Source organism: Apus apus, chromosome 1 (assembly GCF_020740795.1).
Source record: "Apus apus isolate bApuApu2 chromosome 1, bApuApu2.pri.cur, whole genome shotgun sequence".
Lineage (NCBI taxonomy): Eukaryota > Metazoa > Chordata > Aves > Apodiformes > Apodidae > Apus > Apus apus.
This window is the reverse complement of record NC_067282.1, coordinates 92,507,269-92,525,998: the sequence shown is the minus strand read 5'-3', so window position 1 is coordinate 92,525,998 and position 18,730 is coordinate 92,507,269. Positions and strand designations below refer to the sequence as shown.

General features: G+C 37.9%; 1 protein-coding gene across 1 annotated transcript in view; it reads left to right on the top strand.

Annotated features, from left to right (window-relative positions):
* ADAMTS5 (ADAM metallopeptidase with thrombospondin type 1 motif 5) overlaps window positions 1-18,730 on the top strand; it is a 39,084-nt gene that overhangs the window by 11,771 nt on the left and 8,583 nt on the right. The window contains exons 2-3 of the mRNA XM_051625399.1: window positions 530-662; window positions 14,016-14,183. Of these exons, the coding sequence (XP_051481359.1) occupies window positions 530-662; window positions 14,016-14,183 (301 nt within the window). The remainder of the gene's footprint in view (window positions 1-529; window positions 663-14,015; window positions 14,184-18,730) is intronic.

Below are 18,730 nucleotides of genomic sequence, written 5' to 3'. Positions count from 1 at the left end.
GCTTCACTGGGCAACCTCTGCCTGTGTCTCGCTACCCTCATTGTGAAGAATTTTCTCATAATGTTTAATCTAAATCTCCCATCTTCGGTATAAAACTTGCCTTTTATTAAAAAAGGGGATCTCTTGTTCAAAGACTGATCAGGAATCTGAAGCTTTCTTTCTGTGCCTTGGTTCACCTTCTGTAGAGAGATACTTCTTCTGTTTCAGTTGTCATTGAAGAAATGCTTCTACAGCATGTATGTTGAGTACCTAACTCAATGCAAGTTTGCACCTCTGTATGCATGGCAGAAGTAAAATTTGAATAACATGAATTAATTACAGAATGTGTGCAAATCCTCTTAAACTCAATTAAAATATTCCCAGTAGTTTTATTACGTTGACATCTTTAGATGGAAACTAATGCTGATGTTTCTATCCAGGTTCAGTGGTTTGCAACGGGCTGGTGATTTTAACCTGTTGGTACCTATGGGTGTAAAATTTTATTTTCATTTTGGTTTATGTTTTGTTTTGTTTTTTCCTTCCTGGGCAGGATTTATGTGGGCATCATTCATGTGATACTCTGGGAATGGCAGACGTTGGGACCATATGCTCTCCCGAGCGCAGCTGTGCAGTGATTGAAGATGATGGCCTCCATGCAGCTTTTACAGTGGCTCACGAAATTGGTATGCAGTGCCTTTTCTGTTCGCTTGCCAAATCAAACACTTGTAACAGCTGCATTAGTAACCAAAATACTTTGCAATTAATTCCAGATTTCTCCTGGTCCACATACTCACTTGGGGATTAAGGCTGTATACATATGCACTTCAGGGTTAACTAATAAGGGATCAGAAGGCAAGTGAAGGCACACAGTAGGTGTTTCCTTTCTGACAGTGTCGTTTCTAAGCCGTAGTTGAAGTGAAAATTCAAAGGCTGCTGCTACTGTCCACAGATGTCAATACGTGTCTCTTCTGAGAGAGCATTTGACCCATCTACTGTAATTCACATGCATCTAGTGCATACACAGTGGAAAATAACTCACCTTTTTGAAGTACTTCTATGCTCCACTGTTACGAAACTGATTCTTGGGACAATACATTACCTACAGAGAAGGCTTTTATGGAAAAAACAGAATTCTGATATTTTTCTGAGTTTATGGAAATTTCACCTTTATGGTAAAATATGGTACTATGTGAATCCTGAAGCAAGTGAAGTACTATTTAGGTGATAAAAACTTGGTCAAAAAACTGTTTAACTTTGTTTCAGTTTCCACTTCAGTGGACAGCAAGTTAATGTAAGGAGCCTTACATACACCCTTCAGAAGGATTTGAGATAGAACTAGTGACAGAAGAAAGTTCATATTCTGGGACATTATGTCTGTCATTATACATTCCTTGAGAGAGACTGCTTCCATCTTGATTATTTTTAATTTACTAATGTTTTGTGAGCTGTGTGTGCTGGAAATACATTCAATATGAGGACTATTCATTTTGATGAGTGAACAGCAATTTAAAAGTGGAGAACTTTTTTTTTTTAACATTCTTGGAAGGCAATAACAAGGAAAGGAGAACTTTCAGAGAGAGCCAGTTTCTGAATTGCCTTGTACCTCATGCCAAACCAAAGTAAAGTTTGCTTTGGGAGTATCATTGCAGTGGTTCAGTTTTCAAGGAGCTAGCAGGTAGAGCCCAGGAGTTGTGTGCCTTATATATACCTGGCTCAGCAACCAGAGGTCACCAAGGAAAAAGGAGTTGGCATGTCAGTGACCTGACCCTTCAACGATTAGTGAACCTAACACTACTGCTCTTATGGTGCCACAAAGAAAAAAAATCAGTAGTGGCTGGAGAGGGATCACGTTGCAAGAAAAAATAGTGTTGTGGGAAAATAAGTCCCTAAACCAGAAATTTTAATAAACAAGAATATAATTACACAAGAAAAAGCCCTCTGAAGTCACTATTTCAGAGCCTTTGGAGATACATGCAGCAATGTCAAATACACCTTCACATCAGATGAGTTAAGTGACATCCAACCTGGACGCTGTCAAGTTAATGACCCATCATGAACCTGGTCTAGAACTGGGACAAGTAGGTAGATGGCAAACTTAGCCTGTCACTCAAAGGCCAGTCTCCTAGAGAGACTGCTTTTATCTTCTTGCATCCAGAAGTGATGCTTACTGCTGAAGGTTAGTGGGCATTGGAGAGGTTGGATGAGGGACCTTCTTGTGATGCCAATGTTTATATATCTGGTGTCTGAAGAGGTGAGTAATGAGTCTCAACTACCATTTTATCAGGAATAAGTGCGTGTTTAGATAGGTTAAGAACATAGATCAACAAAGATTGGGATGAACAGTAAATACAGATATTATTACTATGAATCCCACACAAAGGAAAGTGAATTATTTTTAGGGACCAAGAAACACGTTTTTGAAAAAGAGCCATTTTCATACCTTGCCATTTACAGGAATCTGTAAGAGCTGTAATTTTCAATGTAAAAAAAAAGTATTAATTGAAACTAATAAGTACTGTAATGGGCAAAAAACCTCTAGTTTGAGGTTGTTTAAAATAACATCTCTTTTTTTTTCTCTTCACCATAAAATTTTAAGAAAGGAGGAGTGTCAAGTCTCAAAATGATCTTTGTATATGTGGCCTGAAGTGGGAGAAGTTGAGAAGAAAACAGCTAAAATTGCTTGAGTACTTACATTAAATTAAAGGTCAAAAAAAAGATGAAAAATAAAAATGTGGCACGGATACCGTCTAGTTAAGTACTTTGGGGAGAGCCTTGCTTTATTTTATTTGGAGACAAGATTTCTGTCTACCACTCAGAAGTCTTAAAGTTCCCCCTGTCCTGTTGGTAAGGTGTGGCTCTTTACATTTGTAGCAACTTAGTTATTTGAAGGAATTCACCTGACAACCTAGGAGATGCCCTGCATGGCAGAGGGGATGCTACAGGTTCTAAGCCTAAGGTGCTCCTTTCTGTCAGTAGGAAGTGCAAGGTGAGCTGCTAAGTGAATCAGAGTCATTGTCTGCAGTTTTTTAAATAAACCTGCTTCATGTGCATGTGTAGCAGATGCAGGATTGTTAATATGGACTTGATCTGGAGAATGGTGGTGTGTCCTCACTTTGACTTCAAGGGTATCTAACTGCTCTTGTTTCCTCTCTGAAGGAACCAAGGGCATTTTTTAGGATCATATTCTTTCTCTGGAAGGCAACCAAGATGGAATTGCAGCTCAACCAAAGAGGACAAAACACAGTCCAGGGGCTCAGGCTGGATACGTGCATAGGAACCTAAAAAGCAGCCTGCTACAGAATGAAGCCTGCTGCCTCTGTTGCCAAGGTTTCTACTACATTATGTGTTAGATGTTTATTTTATTTATTTCAGATAAAACAGATGGATTTTGACCAATGTTTTTTGAGGGGAAGAGTATGAATAGCATACCATAACAGGCAAAATCTCTAAAGAGCTGTAAACAAGCAAAGAAACAGGTGCAACCAATTTCCTAGTATCACTGATTAGCTGCCAAGAAGAGATGGAGATCCGTATATAAAGATTGATAAGGTAGGATTTGAATATTGTCCTACTTGTATGTAGGAAAAACAGGAATAATTTGTCTCCAATGTCAAATGCAGAAAATGAGGATAATACTCCTCAGATTAAAGGGAAGCAGTTCTAATAGCATAAATGTTATTTTTAAATCCGAGCCTGTCAAGACATCCAGCCACTAATGGTAGATTCATATATGGTTATTTTATAGCAAGGGACATGCTGCCATCAGTTTGGACATCAGTAGCTTTGCTATCATAAAAATAGTCTTCTGAAGTCTTTCCTGAAATCATCAGCTCATCTTCATCTTGTGGCATATGGATGTCTTTTTTGACTTGAAGCTACTCTTTTGGCTATACCTCCATAGCTTTGCAGGGATGGCTGAGCTAGCTTAAATATAGTATGTAGACATTCTGCAAATCTTTGTTATCATCTGCCAACTGTCTGTAAAAAAAAAGTTTCCTTAGTCCATGCACTTCCCTTCTTCACAGAGGCATCTGGAGAAAAAGATTAAAAAACCTATGATTGCTCACAATCTCAACATTCGTTTCATGTTTTTCATAGGTCAGCACCAGCATATCTCTTCTCCGTATACCCCTTATTAAAATAGCCATCAGGAAAAAAAAAAAAAAACAACAAAACAAAACCAACAACACTAGATTGGGTTAGAGATTTTGTCACTTTTATAGTGTTGAATTACAAGCCAACCTGTGCATCCCATGAAGATAAGCATGACCCAACATCACCAACAGACACAATCAATCAATTGGAAGTTACATTTAACATCTCTTGCGATGGAGTATATCCAGTGCATGACAAATTCCTTGTTTAGTAGCCTGGTGTTGCATTTTGTGATGCAGTTGCTGTCAGAAGTTTCTGCTGACTTCGGCTTCTATGCTGGAGGCCCACATGCTTTGGTACAGACAGTGCACTGCCCTAAAGGGTTTCTCATCTACAAAAACAAAATGAGAAGAGTTCAAGAGAAAATAAGTGGAGCTACTGCTCATTTTATCAATAGACAACCCAGAATCACAAAGGAAGTCAAGGAAAGCCAAGGATTTAACTTGTCTTTTTTGTCCTTAAGTACAAATGCATTCTGCCTGTAGTCTTTAGCGCAGGCAAAACTCTAGGTTAGTTCACTGAGAGTTACATGGGTCTAATAACTTAAATTATATATGTCTTTATTCTTTCTATCAATCTTGAAGAACTTTTTTTCTTTTTTTTTACTATTTTTTAAGAGGAGATACAAAGAAAGCACTGCATTTTTGCTCAGTGGTAATGTTCATTTGACCTTTTGCAAAGTTCCTATTTGCAACCACAGTGGTATGCTATTACTCCTTCTATCCTCCTGAGTAATATGGTTTACTGATGTTCTTTCCAAGTTTTTTATTTTTAAAATGTAACTTTAAAATTGCTACATGGAACTAATTAAACCTCTCCTTCATTAGTTCTCTTTTATCTTTTCCATGTGACTTTTGAGAAGGGCATAAAAGCAGTCTTCAAATATATTTTAAAAAATGTTGCGAAAATTTACGTAATAAATCTTCCTCCGTGTCCACCTGGGACAGCAAGGGGTAATGGCCTTAAATTGCAGCAAGGGAGATTTACTTTAAGCATTAGCCAAAATCATCTAACCAGGACAGTTAAGGGCAGAAATGAATTGCTTGGGGAGGCTGTGAAATCTCCATTACTTGAGGTTCACAGGATCTGCTGGCTAAAACAGCTGTGGCTTGGGAGATGCTGCTCCTACCCTAGGGCAGAGGGATGCACAAGATACCTTTTCAAGGTCTTCTCTCAGGCTCATTTTCTATGGTTATGTGAAGTTATCACAGCTTCCTCCACAGCTATACTGTATAACACCTAAAATCAAGGAAATGTACAGAAACTAACACTAGAAAATAACATAGTGAACACCAAATCTTTTTCAGTAAGCCATCATTCTCTGGCATCTGCCATCACTGAGGACAAAAATATCCCAAGTGCTGCTAGCAAAGTGTAGTGCTGTATTAGAGAGCATAATTTTATATAAAGAAGCCATTTTAGAAGTGAGGTATCATTTCTGGAGTCCCTACTCAGTTCACTGAAATACATCAAAATACCACTTTGCTGAATTCTAAGTAGATTGAAAGTATTTCTTCAGAGCCTGAGCCTATATTTGAGTTGTAGGCCTCTGTAGAAAGAGGGCCCTGTATACTGTGTCTAAGCTATGTAGCCTGTATAGCGAACTGTATGATTCTGACCCTTCTTCAGAATAAACTGAAACCAAGGACAATGTGTATGACATTTAAATTATTGTCCTGCTTTAGATTTACACAGAAGAGTGAAAAAATACTCTCATTCCATTTCTTACCATGTGCTCATTTTGTATACACTCAAAGTAGATAATGCAGTCATCTTTTCCACTGCTGAACATGTAGCCCTTTGATTTCAAGGCTGTCAAGATAAAGCAGATAAAGACAACCTTCAGACTTGACAGGTACAAATCTTTTGTAGCCTTTCATTTCAAGGGGGATACATTGCTAAGGGCACAGATTCATATAGGCACATGAAAAATGGTGAATGTTGTCTGACTTTCGTATTATGTTTCCTTAATGACAGGTGAACTTTAGGCAAGTAACCAGGTATTCATAAAAAGAGAGAGAGAGTGTACTCATCCTAGTCTTCTCTGATGACATAAATCAAGAAAATTGCTTGATTCCTTCTCTTTGAATCTTTTTCAAGGCTCTGCCTAAGCTTCTGCTTGCAAAAGCTTTTGAATGGAGCCCTCATGAACATATCCCCTTTAGTTAAGAGGAAAGATGGATGGTCAAAACTAAGCCTTCACAAGAGGTTAAGAGTGAGGCGGAAAACTGAACTGATGCTTCACAGTACAAAAATCAGCTTTACAGAAGGTTGCTAGTTAAAATTTTGAGTAAAATTCTTGGTTTTAGATAAGTTATAACATTATATGTAATTTATAAATGTTCAACACGTGGTACTTAAAACAAACCTTTTTTAGTGAAGGTGAGACAGTTTGTATGAAAAGTGGAGAGATGCAAGGGGAAAATTGATATGATGTAGAAAAACTGAATCCTCAGGTTCTCAATATGCTTAACTTTTCTTTATCTACCATGTACTTTTAAGTGTGAGTAGATTGGGGATCTTCATGTTCTCAGTGTCTACGGAGCGATTCTGACAAAGAGCTGAGAAGATGGAGAGCCAAGTTCTCAACCAGAGACTTCAGGAAGTTGCTCAGACATGTCACTAACATTGCTTGAGTTTTCAGAGGTTTTCTGAAGTTGTGCTGGTCTTTGCATACATGTAACCTCATAAAGAATGAAACTGGGTTTTGCCTGATATTTCAGAACACTTTTGGCAGTCTACTTGGGAGTGTTAGGTTTACAGTTGGACTCAGTGATCTTAAGGGTCTTTTCCAACCTGAATGATTCTATGATTTTAAAAGAAGTCCACTTCAGCTATGTGTGTCTGAACCCCCAGTCTCCCAGATTGCAGGGGAAAGTAAGGATTATTTTCCTCCTTGGCAGGTAAATACTACTGATTATGTAGTTCTTGTGTGGAAGGTGCTTCAAGTAGAGAGAGGAAGGCAGAACTACCCAATAAACAGCAGGCAATTCACTTTTTTGCATTCTTGCACTATACTCTGCCAGACTTCCTTCATTTACCATCAGCTGCCATGAATTACATTCTTTGTGAGTTAGTCTCAGTTGGACAGATGTCGAATGAGTGTCACCATGTCCCAGTTTTCATTAAAATTAATATTTATCTTCTACATGCCCCATTAATTAGGATAGCAGATGGAGTGTTGACCTCCAAGACCACGTATTTTTAATGAGTGGTTGAGTCTATGTGGACATAGTTGTTTCTGATTGCCTAGTCCACATTGCCTGGACAGAATCTTGCCTGCAGATTGTCTGTCTGGTGGGGGTGATGTATCTCTGATCTCCCACAGAAGTCTGTTACAACAAGCCGTTTCAGCAGAAGTTTGTTTTGTGTAAAGTCTGCAGGAGGGGTGTATGAATGTCTGATTGTGGTGCTTTTTTTTTTTATGTCTGCTCCTGAAAAGAAGCTGCACTTCAGACTATTGTTTCATTGAGTCTAAAGAACTCTTTTAGGCCAGAAATATTAAAAACTGCCTCTGGGCAGGAAATGTAAAAGAAAGAGTGACTTTTTTGTGTGTGTGTGTGTGTTTTCTTTCATAAGTGATGGATAGCAGTCAAAGAAAAGAAAATTGGAAGGAAAGTTCTAGTATGAAGAAAGAGGAATAGCTAGTTTAAACTTCTGTGCATGCTTTTTGTAAGGTCGTATAATTCAAAACACTTCTGTTATACAAAAAAACAACTTTACGAATCATTATTGCTTAGGTCCATCATTTTTAATGCAAAATTCCCATGACTTCAAGGGGATTTCTGAGTGATATCAGTATGCAGTTCTTAACGAGGAGCCAAGTACTCACACAAGTTAGAAAAACAGTACATGCAGAAGGAAATGGTTTTATTTTAACAGACTTACCGCAAGCAATCCTTTTTTAGTGAAGGAGAGAGTGAGAGGTTCGTGCAGAAGGTATGGGCTGGTGATTACACCAAGGAATGTTGAACCAGGAGCTTCCTGACTCCTGATCCTGTGAGAGCCAGTGACTCACTAGCTAACCTTGGGCAAATCACTTGACCTTCTTTTGTACTTCAGTCATCCCCACTGAAAATTAGGTGAAAGGCATGACCTCACTGAAAAACACATGCTTCATTGGAGCTGAGCTTTTCTAAGAAAACAAATTACAATGCCTGCAGCATTTTTAGCATGCTGTGTCACTTTGCATATGTCCTGTGATAAAATTCAGTGCAAGAGCTGTACTTTGACAGGCTGTTCAGTTCAAGCACTAGAGAATCATAGAATCATCAAATGCTAGGTCTGTGTATGTCCATAAACAAGATTGTGTTGGGTTTTTTCCCAGAAAAAAGAGCTTTCACCATTTGTGTTTTAGGAAAAGCTGGGTTTTACTTGCTGTACATTAAGGTGCTTTTTGTTTTCTTTATTCTTATACTTGAAATACCAGTGGGGGAAAAAAAATTATATTAGAGCATTTTTTTTTTCATGCTGTTGACACAGAGAACCTCTACAAATAGTCTGACAATGTGTTTTAAGAAAATTCAGAAATATCCAAACTTCTCTTCTGCTTTCCAGCATTCCTAGGAAGAAAATAGTTGCAGTGCAGTGTGCTTCATTACACATCCAGCATAGCTCTCATGCACTCCTGATTTACCTGCAGAGCAATTTGTCTCCTGATATTTAGAGAAGATGGAAGTTTTAGCTGACTTGTCATAATTGCTTTGGAATATTGCCACCTTATTCTAAGGAATATGCACCTCATTCATACAAGGTGTAGGAATTCTTTTTGCACCTGTTGGGGGTATTATTTCCTGTTGTGCTGTAAAGCAGGTGTTGACCTTCTGTAGTTGTTGGGATAGGAGAGCTTGTGCAGTGCAAATTGCACTACCAGGAATCCAGGCAGCACAGGTGAACTGGGATACAGGGGCTGATGACTGCTGATGACTTTTTAGTTTCTTGCTTCAAGGTCTACACAGACTGAGCTGTGTAGACCAAGAGTCCCTTGCAGACGATGTTGCTGAATATACATATATTCCATCTGCAGGTTGCTTTCATATTGCTTTCAACAGTTTACTGATGTAGTCACACTTTGTCTCACCTCAAGAAGAGAAGGAACACAGTGAGGAAGGGCTGTTGGTCCATTTAGCTGGTTGGTCTTTTTGCCATTTGGGAAGGAGCCACTTTAGAAGAAGGCTAGCTCCTTTCACTTGCACGAGGGTAAACCCTGCCTCCTCACCATCTGTTTCTTTTACCATTTTGTGCATTCCTACAGCATAACTTAACTAAACACCATCCTGCTGGTAAAATTATATTATGTCATTTTCACTCAGTGGGAACTGTCAACACCAGTAAGATGCTTCATTAAGTAGAAAACATCAGATGATCTACTAACCCATTCTCAATCAGTCATCATTTAACACAGCTGCTGGGAGCCTTTTTTTCTCTCTCTTTTTTCAATAGCCTGGTTTGAAGTTCATAGCAGTTCAAAACATTGTGGTGCTAAAATTGGCATAGTTTTTTAAAGCCTTCATTTTAAGATTTGTGTTAATTAAGTCTTTGCTTTTGCCCAGAGCTTTCTGTGGCATTATGTAGGGACCACCTGCCATTTTTTCATGTTGGATCTTACAAAAGGAAGCACCTTACCAGTAAATGCTAGAAACCACACTAATGTCCTGTGTGTGGTACTACCAGCATGTTCATGGATGCGAGGTGTGAGAGAGAGTCTTTTCAAATAGGAAGGGAAGTGTGTCTTCCTTAGTTCTTGGATAGAAAAGGATGAAGGGCGCAGGTGTAGAAATACTTTGTTGTTCTCATTTCTGTAGGCAGTATTTCAAGATTATGAATCACTGTGATACTTTCCATTTTTATTACTTTTAATGAAAAGCAAAAACAGTTTTAAAAGTCATTGGAAGTTTGTCATATTTTCTTCTGTTTTAAGTTTGATCAGGATGCCTTAAAACAAAAAGTTAGTATGGAGAGAAATTTAGGTTGTGATAAGAATTAAGAATTTTAGCTTCATAAAATTCTTTGAGAGTTGGATTTGCATTGTTTGTAATCATACATGCAAAGCTAACTGGCAAATCAGTATGGACAGATAGAATTAATATATTTAATACCATGAACAGATATTACCATCACTAACATCACTGATAGCTAATTTAGAAACTCAAATACTGACAGTGAGAATTGTATATTTTTAAAATTATTCACTACCTAACTACTTCCTTCCTTGTAATATTTTTTTTTTACTTTTTAAAATTATTTTTTAAAAAGTGAGTCTCCCAAATATTTTGAAAAGCTTCTTCTCAGAAAGCTTAAGTATGCCAAATAAGTGACTAGTTCTTGTTGTGCATGAGAACAATGGCTTGATTTAATATGACAAAGTAGATGCTGTTAATGAGGTGTGTCCTCAGTTGACCCCATTTATTATTGTAAAGTATAGAAGTTATGATGCACTCTAATCAAAGGTAAAGCCAGTAGCTTGACACTTTCCAGAAGATGACTGTGTTTCAGTTTTCTGTGCTTTTGCCAAAGTATTTGGGATGAAATGTTCTGTGCTGAGTAGTTGCCTGAGAAGCATTTCATTTTATTTATTTACACTGAACTACTCCACAGAAACTGTCCAGACATTTCTGAGAGAGAGACTAATTTGCAATCATTTTATGGAAAAATTTGGAGCTTCTCTGCTAAAAGTGAAGAACTTGGAATTTGGCTGCAAGCTTTCTCATATCTGAAGGATATTTTTTTGTGTATATGGAGGAGGAAAGAAGATAGGTAGAACAAGAACTTCAGACCACAGCTCAGCAGCTACATCCTCTGCAGAGTCAGCACATCTTTCAGAGTAGAGAGGGATGGAAATTATACCATCTTTAGGCAGGGAAGCCAGGAGCAAGCTAAAGCACTGTAAACTCCCTGGCCTGCTGCAGGGGAGTTTGCATTGCCCAGCTGTAATTTCCTAGTTTGATGTGGTGCAACCACATTTCTCTGACAGTAGATAGTCAACATAGAGGTTGCTTACAAATTGTACTGCAGGAGAAGTGGGGGCTGAAAAACAGAAAGACTTAAGAAAATGAAGATGAAAGGTCTTTCTGAAGCCAGGTCTGATGAAGTTGGTACAACAAGAAACTTATACACACAAGCACTGTGTGAAAAGTCTTTTATAGTCATAGGGAGCAACGAGTAACCTGGAGATATCAAAGTTGCACATTCAGAAACAGCAGTGTTAACAGAAACTGTGTATCAGCACTGTTACATCTTTTGTTCTGTGCTCATGTGGAATGTCTGCCACATAAGATGAACAAAGTTACAATAGGTGAAATGTGGTTATGGAAGGGATTCCTGTAGAGAGTGATGTTGTATCTTAAATGGGTGGAGTGTTGCAGAGTGGTATCAGAGGTTGTGGAGGTTAAGAAATTTGCATTCTGCCTGACAAGACAAAATCCTTTACATCACAGAGGTTTTGGATAGTTCTAAATGGTGCTATAAAATGTTGAGCTTTCAAAAAAATTAAAGTTCTCAAATTGCTGGTTTTCACCCAACTATTATTCATATCCTACAGTGAACACACATCGTGTGCCATGTGATGTTATTCAGCCAGACTTTTTTAACAAACCTCCAGCTTTTGTTATTCACCCAGAGCTGTTTAATACCTCAGAAATGAAACTCCTTTTCCATTGACAGAACTGCATTACCTTATTTCTCAAACATGCTGCAGTGAATTAATTTCTTGAAGTTTTACAACTATGAGAAGTCTTGGGATGTTAAATACAAAAGCATTCTTCCTGTAACCTTTAAGCAGACAAGTTGCCTTAGAGAAGGCTGCTAGAGTGAGACTTAGGTCAACCAGTATGGTGTTTTCTTGTTTGCTGAGGTAATTTTTTGCAAGTATTTCTGTATAATTGATAGGTAATATATGGATGTTCAAGTGCACAGATTCAAGTAAAGTACAGGAAACTGTCTGAAACTCCTGAACAGCTCTACAAAGCAGTGTGTGTGTGGTTCTTATTTAAATGGGGAGCTGCAACGTATATTCGAGTGCATGTGAACAAAAGCTAGAGGATAGGGCTATAGCCCTCTCTAGTAAATGTTTGCTTAAGTTAGCAGAACACTAGTGAAACATGCTACAAAGAGTTATTTAACATCAGCAGAAAATGTTGCTAGTCATATTGCTACTAGGCGTGTGTTGAGGTTCATTAACCTGTCAGCTCTGCTCATAGTTCTCAGACAGGAGGTGTGACCTGGTGCCACTTCATGCATTAGCACAAATACAAGCATAGCAATAACATTGGATAGAACGGAAGCCAAAAATAACATCATTTTTATGTTTCCTGAAGACTCCCCTCGCTGGTGTCTAAGACCTTGGCAGAGTCAGAGGTAGTCCTCACTGGCACGGTAGCTGGTGATTCATTAAATGCTTAGCCTGAAACACTTCCACAGAATTTGTTCCATAGGCTAGAAGTAATGCACTGATTATTTGGTTACTCTGTCAGAGAAATGTGTCTGCTTGAAATCATAATCTTAGTAGGTAATTTTTTTTCTCAACACCAACATTTGGCTTAAATAAAACAAAGCTGTTGTCATCTTTTCAGAGTAGGTATTTATATAGTGCTATGTCAGATTAAAACTTGATAATGTACCTACTGTTATTCAGGTGTCTCAGTGCAGAATAAAATTAGCATTATCTGCCCCATAGATAATGAGTATTACCAAAGGAAGGTGGTTTAACCTGTCAGGAAAAAAAAAAAAAAAAATATATATATATATATATATATATATAAACCCAAATCTTGTATATAAAACACATCAGTGATTAGACATGCCTTCTGTATGAAAGTCTGACTCACTGTGTTTTTGCAGCAATGTACATCTGATAAAGCATTGCAGTAACAATTAGCAACAGTAGTAACAGGGGAAGAAGTGCTCTCATCAGTGTTAACCCCGTTTCCTTGAATGAATTCTTACTAACATTTATAATACTACACGGCCTATTATTCAAACAGTAGCTGTAGTGAATGATGTTGGTAAATGTGTGCCCATGAGGGGAAGAAAGAAAAAAGGAGAAATGCCTTCTCTGTTTTCCTTTCCACCTCCCCTTCAGTGGGGACTGAATAACTGCAGAAGACAGATTGGTCATTCTCAGTCATCACTGGTACAACTTGAAGTGACAGACCAAGTTCCTCTTGTCACTTTTCCTGTAGCTCCATCCTTACGTCAGGAACCCAGCAACACTGGGAGTAAGGCTGCCAGATGATACCTTGACTTCTTCACAAGGCAGAAACCCTTATTTCTGATATCATGCAGCCTTAACACAGACTCCTGGTCAGACAGCTACAGCTCTGCAGTGAGTGATGCCTCCATGTCTTTCCTCTTGGCATCCACAAAACAAGACTTTCTACATGGAAGAGACTATTCGAAAACATTATTCATATTTTTTGATCCTTCAGCAAGGAGTGTATTTTAGGAAATTACATACAGTTAGCTTGTAAAATGCTAGCATTTTTGTCAGTTTAGAAAGATACCATTCTTTAGAAAGAACTTCCTAGGCAGTTACAAAGCGTCTTTACAGAGTATTAGTCTTTCATGCTGAAGATAGTTTAAAAAACAGTAAGAAATACATTTTTTACTAATAAAAATGAGTAGAGTTCCCTTTAGTTTTCATCAGGTTTCAGCAGGCACAGTTCAATGACATGTCAGCTGATGGCATTACTTCCTTGCTATATGTAAGGGTGTAAACTGTCACAGCTTTTTTGTCTTCAAGTAGACATACCATGTTTCAAGTGGCTGCTGTTCAAAGTTTGAGAATGAATTATACAATTCATTTTACCTTGACTGTGAGTTCTAGCTGGTAAACCCTGTTATGGGTAGTCATAACGTTTTATTGATTTGTTTCATTTCTGTAGGGCACTTGCTTGGTCTTTCCCATGATGACTCCAAATTTTGTGAGGAGAACTTTGGCTCCATGGAAGATAAGCGCTTGATGTCCTCCATTCTGACTAGCATTGATGCTTCAAAACCCTGGTCCAAGTGCACTTCAGCAACTATAACAGAATTTTTCGATGATGGTCATGGTATGTATTACCACACCTTGTCTTAGCTCCATGTTAGTTTTTACTGTGATCTGTTTTTGTAATAAGAACATCTTCTACCAGCTTGCTCATTCCTTGCTTATCTTCGGGACTATGTTGGAGTTGCTTGCAAAACAAGGCAAAGGTTTGAAAGGCTGACGGAGTCTCCTCCTCCCTTTGCATGGTTCAAATGCAAGGAAAAGAAACCATTGACAGCGTGTGTGTTGGCAATAATTTGATTTGAAACATGGAGAGGTTTTTTTTAAAAGTATTAAATTAGTCCTGTCTTCCCAAATGCCACAGGTATGAGCTGAGAGAATACTATGAAGAGAGGACATAAGGAAATAGCTTTTTCCTCACAGAAATGAAATGGGTGATATCATTTATTTAGCATTAGAATACACATATGAGCAGAGTGTATGTTTTACCATTAATGAAATCTATTATATTTATAATGCCATTATATTTATAACATTTATAATGTAATTGTATTTATTATGTTTCTGGAGCGGGGCTGTAAGCAACAATTAAGACTCCTGTGTGCTGTATGGGATAAAAGATTACTTCTGCCCCGGGAGTTCACCTTCCAACTCATATAACTAATATTTGTTAAATATGTCATTTACCCTTCAGAGAATAATTGCAAAACTTTCATTTTCCAAAAGCAGTAATAAAAAAGCATAGTCTTGAATACTTAATGAATTTTAAAGTCTTCACTGTGCTCCCAAAGCAATGGCAATTCTTAAACCATTCAAATTCCAAAAAGCTGAGCTAAAAATGACATAATTGAGTGAATGGATCAAGTTGTTATGGTAACTGTAATGCTTATGGATAGAAAGTATGGTATGTCTGCTGAATATAAAGCGTTTTTTGCTTTTAAGTATTTTGTCAGCTAATTTAAGTGCTCTCTGAAATAATTTATCCTGTTTCCCTCTATTGGAGAATTACTTCATTTTTTGTCTCAATTTTATTAGATCCATTAATCTGTACTGTCCTGTTTTATAGTATATACAGCCTTGGCGTTGACTTTATATTACAAAGTTAGTTTCCACATACGAAGAGAAATTTTCCTTTTTGAGTTTAGCTACTGAAGTACAATGCACTGGGGTACACCGGGGTTAAAAAAAAAAAAAAAAATGACCTCCCTCACCATCCACGAATAACCCATTAGAGAGTGCAAGGAACTCTGAACTGCATTTTCTCTTCTGGTCCTCTCCTCCTGTAGGCAAGTAGAAAGGTTGTTCTCATTTTTTCCCTTTTTTTGTGACTTGCTAGCTACTTTCTCCAGCAATAAAGCGATCAAAGAGAGCATTTCTCTCACCCACATCACCTTCAGCTTGTTTTCACCTGGGAGGATACTTGAGATTTGGACCCTTATCCATGAACTGGACCCAGTCTCAGTGTGGAAACAAGGAGGGGCTGTAACAATCAGTCCCACAGGTCTAAGAATAGACTCTGCCAGGTGTTTGGGTTTTTTTCCAGTAAAAGTAGGCAGGAGCTTCAGGTCCTTCAGAGTTGCATTATGGCCTCCTTGTTCAACATTAGTGCTGTTTTCCAGGACACTAAGTGTAGCAGTCCTCAACTGCTGACCCTCTTCACAAAGTCATGGATTCTTTGCTGCATGTAAAGGGCTTAGTAGATGCATGGGTTAGGGTACACTGCCCTTTCTAACACTCAGGAGTAGTTATCGCTCAGGCATGTAGTCTCCAAGAGTTATTTATCATAGAATCATAGAATCATAGAATCCTAGGGGTTGGAAGGGACCTCGAAAGATCATCTAGTCCAACCCCCCCTGCCAGAGCAGGTTCACCTGGAGTACATCACATAGGAACGCATCCAGGTGGGTTTTGAATGTCTCCAGTGAAGGAGACTCCACAACCTCCCTGGGCAGCCTGCTCCAGTGCTCTGTCACTCTTACAGTAAAAAAATTTTTTCGGATATTATGTGATAATAAAGAAAATTTTAACCTCTCCTCATAGCTCATAGAGGTCCATAGTTCTCTGAGAATTGATTTTATTACTGATGTTATTGGTGTGATTTAAAATATACAATGTTTAGGAAATCTTTACTTGATAGATCAGGCCTTCAGAGACCTTTTCTAAGTAACAGTCTTGCTTTTCTGTTGAAGTTTATAATTTTTCAGTTATTTATTTTAAATCAAATATTTGAATTAACACAAACACTGTAAAGTAAAAATGAAAGGCAATTCTTTAAATTGCAGTTTCTATAAATTATTGTGCTGAAAGGACATGCCCTATTTTAGGAAGGGAGCTTCTGGTTTCATTTTCCTCCTCCTGCCAGTGAATGAATTCTTAACTCCATAATTCCAATTTGTAATGTATGCTGAGTGTACCAGAAACCACAGGATCCTAGTAGAGCATGAGAATGCCTTTCAGACAACTTTTTGCTGATAATAAAGCAGTGCAAATGTTCCATATTTCCATGTTTACTTTAGAATAAGCATGTGTCTGCTTTTTGGATTTGGATTTTTCCTTAGCTGGGGCAAATGTACTAGTTTATAGGCGCAATGTTGTCCTCTCTTTTCAAGAAGGATCTCCCCTGTAATCTTCCCACAGAAAGGAGAAAATCCTCTCTTTCTCAGGTGCTGCTAGGCAGAGGAAAAAAAACTTAACCATCCAGGTGTAATTTTGAGCAGTACTGCAGGCATAGCGTAGTTGAGGAAAGCAGAAAATAGCAGTTGCAATGGAGGAATACAGATATTCACACTCCAGGCTTTGTTTTAGAATGTTTGTGACCAGATTTTGCAGAGTTACAGGAAGCTTATGTGGGAAACTTTGAACAAGAGGAAATGCTTCCATTCTCTGATAGGTAGCATAAGCAGTTGGCACTGAGCTTTTGGTCTTAACAGGCATGAGTTTATGAATTGTGCTTTGTGACAAACAGGGCATGGCAGCATTTGTGTGAGGAAATACATAAAGTGCTTAGTCTGGTGCTCCTTATGGGTAACCATAAGGAAGCATTCATGAAGTCCAGACGTTTGGATCTGTGAACAGCATTTTACTAAAAAAGAGCAGTCAATGTCTTATTAAAGCTTTAACTAAGTTTCCCATATAGATGTAGATGTTTACTCCATACGGCTGTAACAGCAAATATCACAGTCTTGACTCTTAATTCCTTAACATGGTTTTGTCAAGTACTGACATTCCTACTTTTAAAATTTGGAAAGCGATGCTGGGGAGAAGAGTCATCTTAGAAAATACTGGTATTTATTATATAGGTAGGTGCTCCTAAGCTAGGTATTTAAGTTCCTATCATAGTGCAGGGTCATCTAATCGATGGCATCGATGTTTTGACTGATCTCATCAGTTGCAGTAGTGGTGCTGAATTACACTATAAACTCATTTGTCTGAGTACTGAAACATCTGACAGCTGACTGAATTGCAGACACCAGCATTGCATACAGTTAGAGTCAGCTAAATAAATCCCAATATAAATGTTTCATCCAAGGTCAACCAGGAGGTCTGGAGAGGATCAAGGTGCTGATTTCCTGTCTCCGGAGGCCCACTCTGAGAACTATAAACATCATTGTCATGATATCACCATTTGTTTTATGCTCATGAGATGACCCCAGACAGCAGAAAAGGCTGAGTTAGTGTCCAGAAGACAGTGACATTTATTTCCATCTGCTTTTAGCCAACTCTCTTCTAAGGTACTAATTGCCTTTATTGTCATGCCAACCACCAGCCTGTGGTATGATTGCTTGAGATTTATTGTGTTTAGTCAGAGTGCTTGGTGCTCTGTGCAACCTGAAACAAGGACTATTTCTATTTTAATTAATTTATATCCTGGTTATCTGCTTCCTGCACAGATCTTATTCTGCCTTTTTTTCCCAAGATATATTGCACATAACTTCAAGGAGAGATAATGACATGGCTTAATTAACACTGTCATCAGACAACAATAGTGCTTTATTTCAGGGCTTACAGATGGTTCTTTGGTACTCCAGACAAAAAATGAGAATAGTGCCATGTAAGCTTCTCAGACCTGTTTGTTATTCACATGTGAAAAATACTCAAAACAGGTGTTAACTAAAAGTATTGACAAATCAAGTATATACAAGGATATGACTTCTTTCTTTCTTTCTTTCTTTCTTTCTTTCTTTCTTTCTTTCTTTCTTTCTTTCTTTCTTTCTTTCTTTCTTTCTTTCTTTCTTTCTTTCTTTCTTTCTTTCTTTCTTTCTTTCTTTCTTTCTTTCTTTCTTTCTTTCTTTCTTTCTTTCTTTCTTTCTTTCTTTCTTTCTTTCTTTCTTTCTTTTTTCTGTAAGTTTGTATTTACAGTCATGGTAGATGTCAGTGATGGGCAGCAGTGTCTGCCATGGCAAATATATGTGTTGGCAGGATGTTTTAAAATACTGAATAATGGTTGTATTTGGAAGTTTGGTAAACATTGTGGTATATAAATAATAGTAATGTATATCGCTAAATGTTGACATGTTTGTGCCTTCCCATCACTGCCCTAACACTAAGTAGCTTCCTCTCTGATCACAAGGTATGTAAAGTAGGACTTCCACTGCTCTTTACTTTTACAAA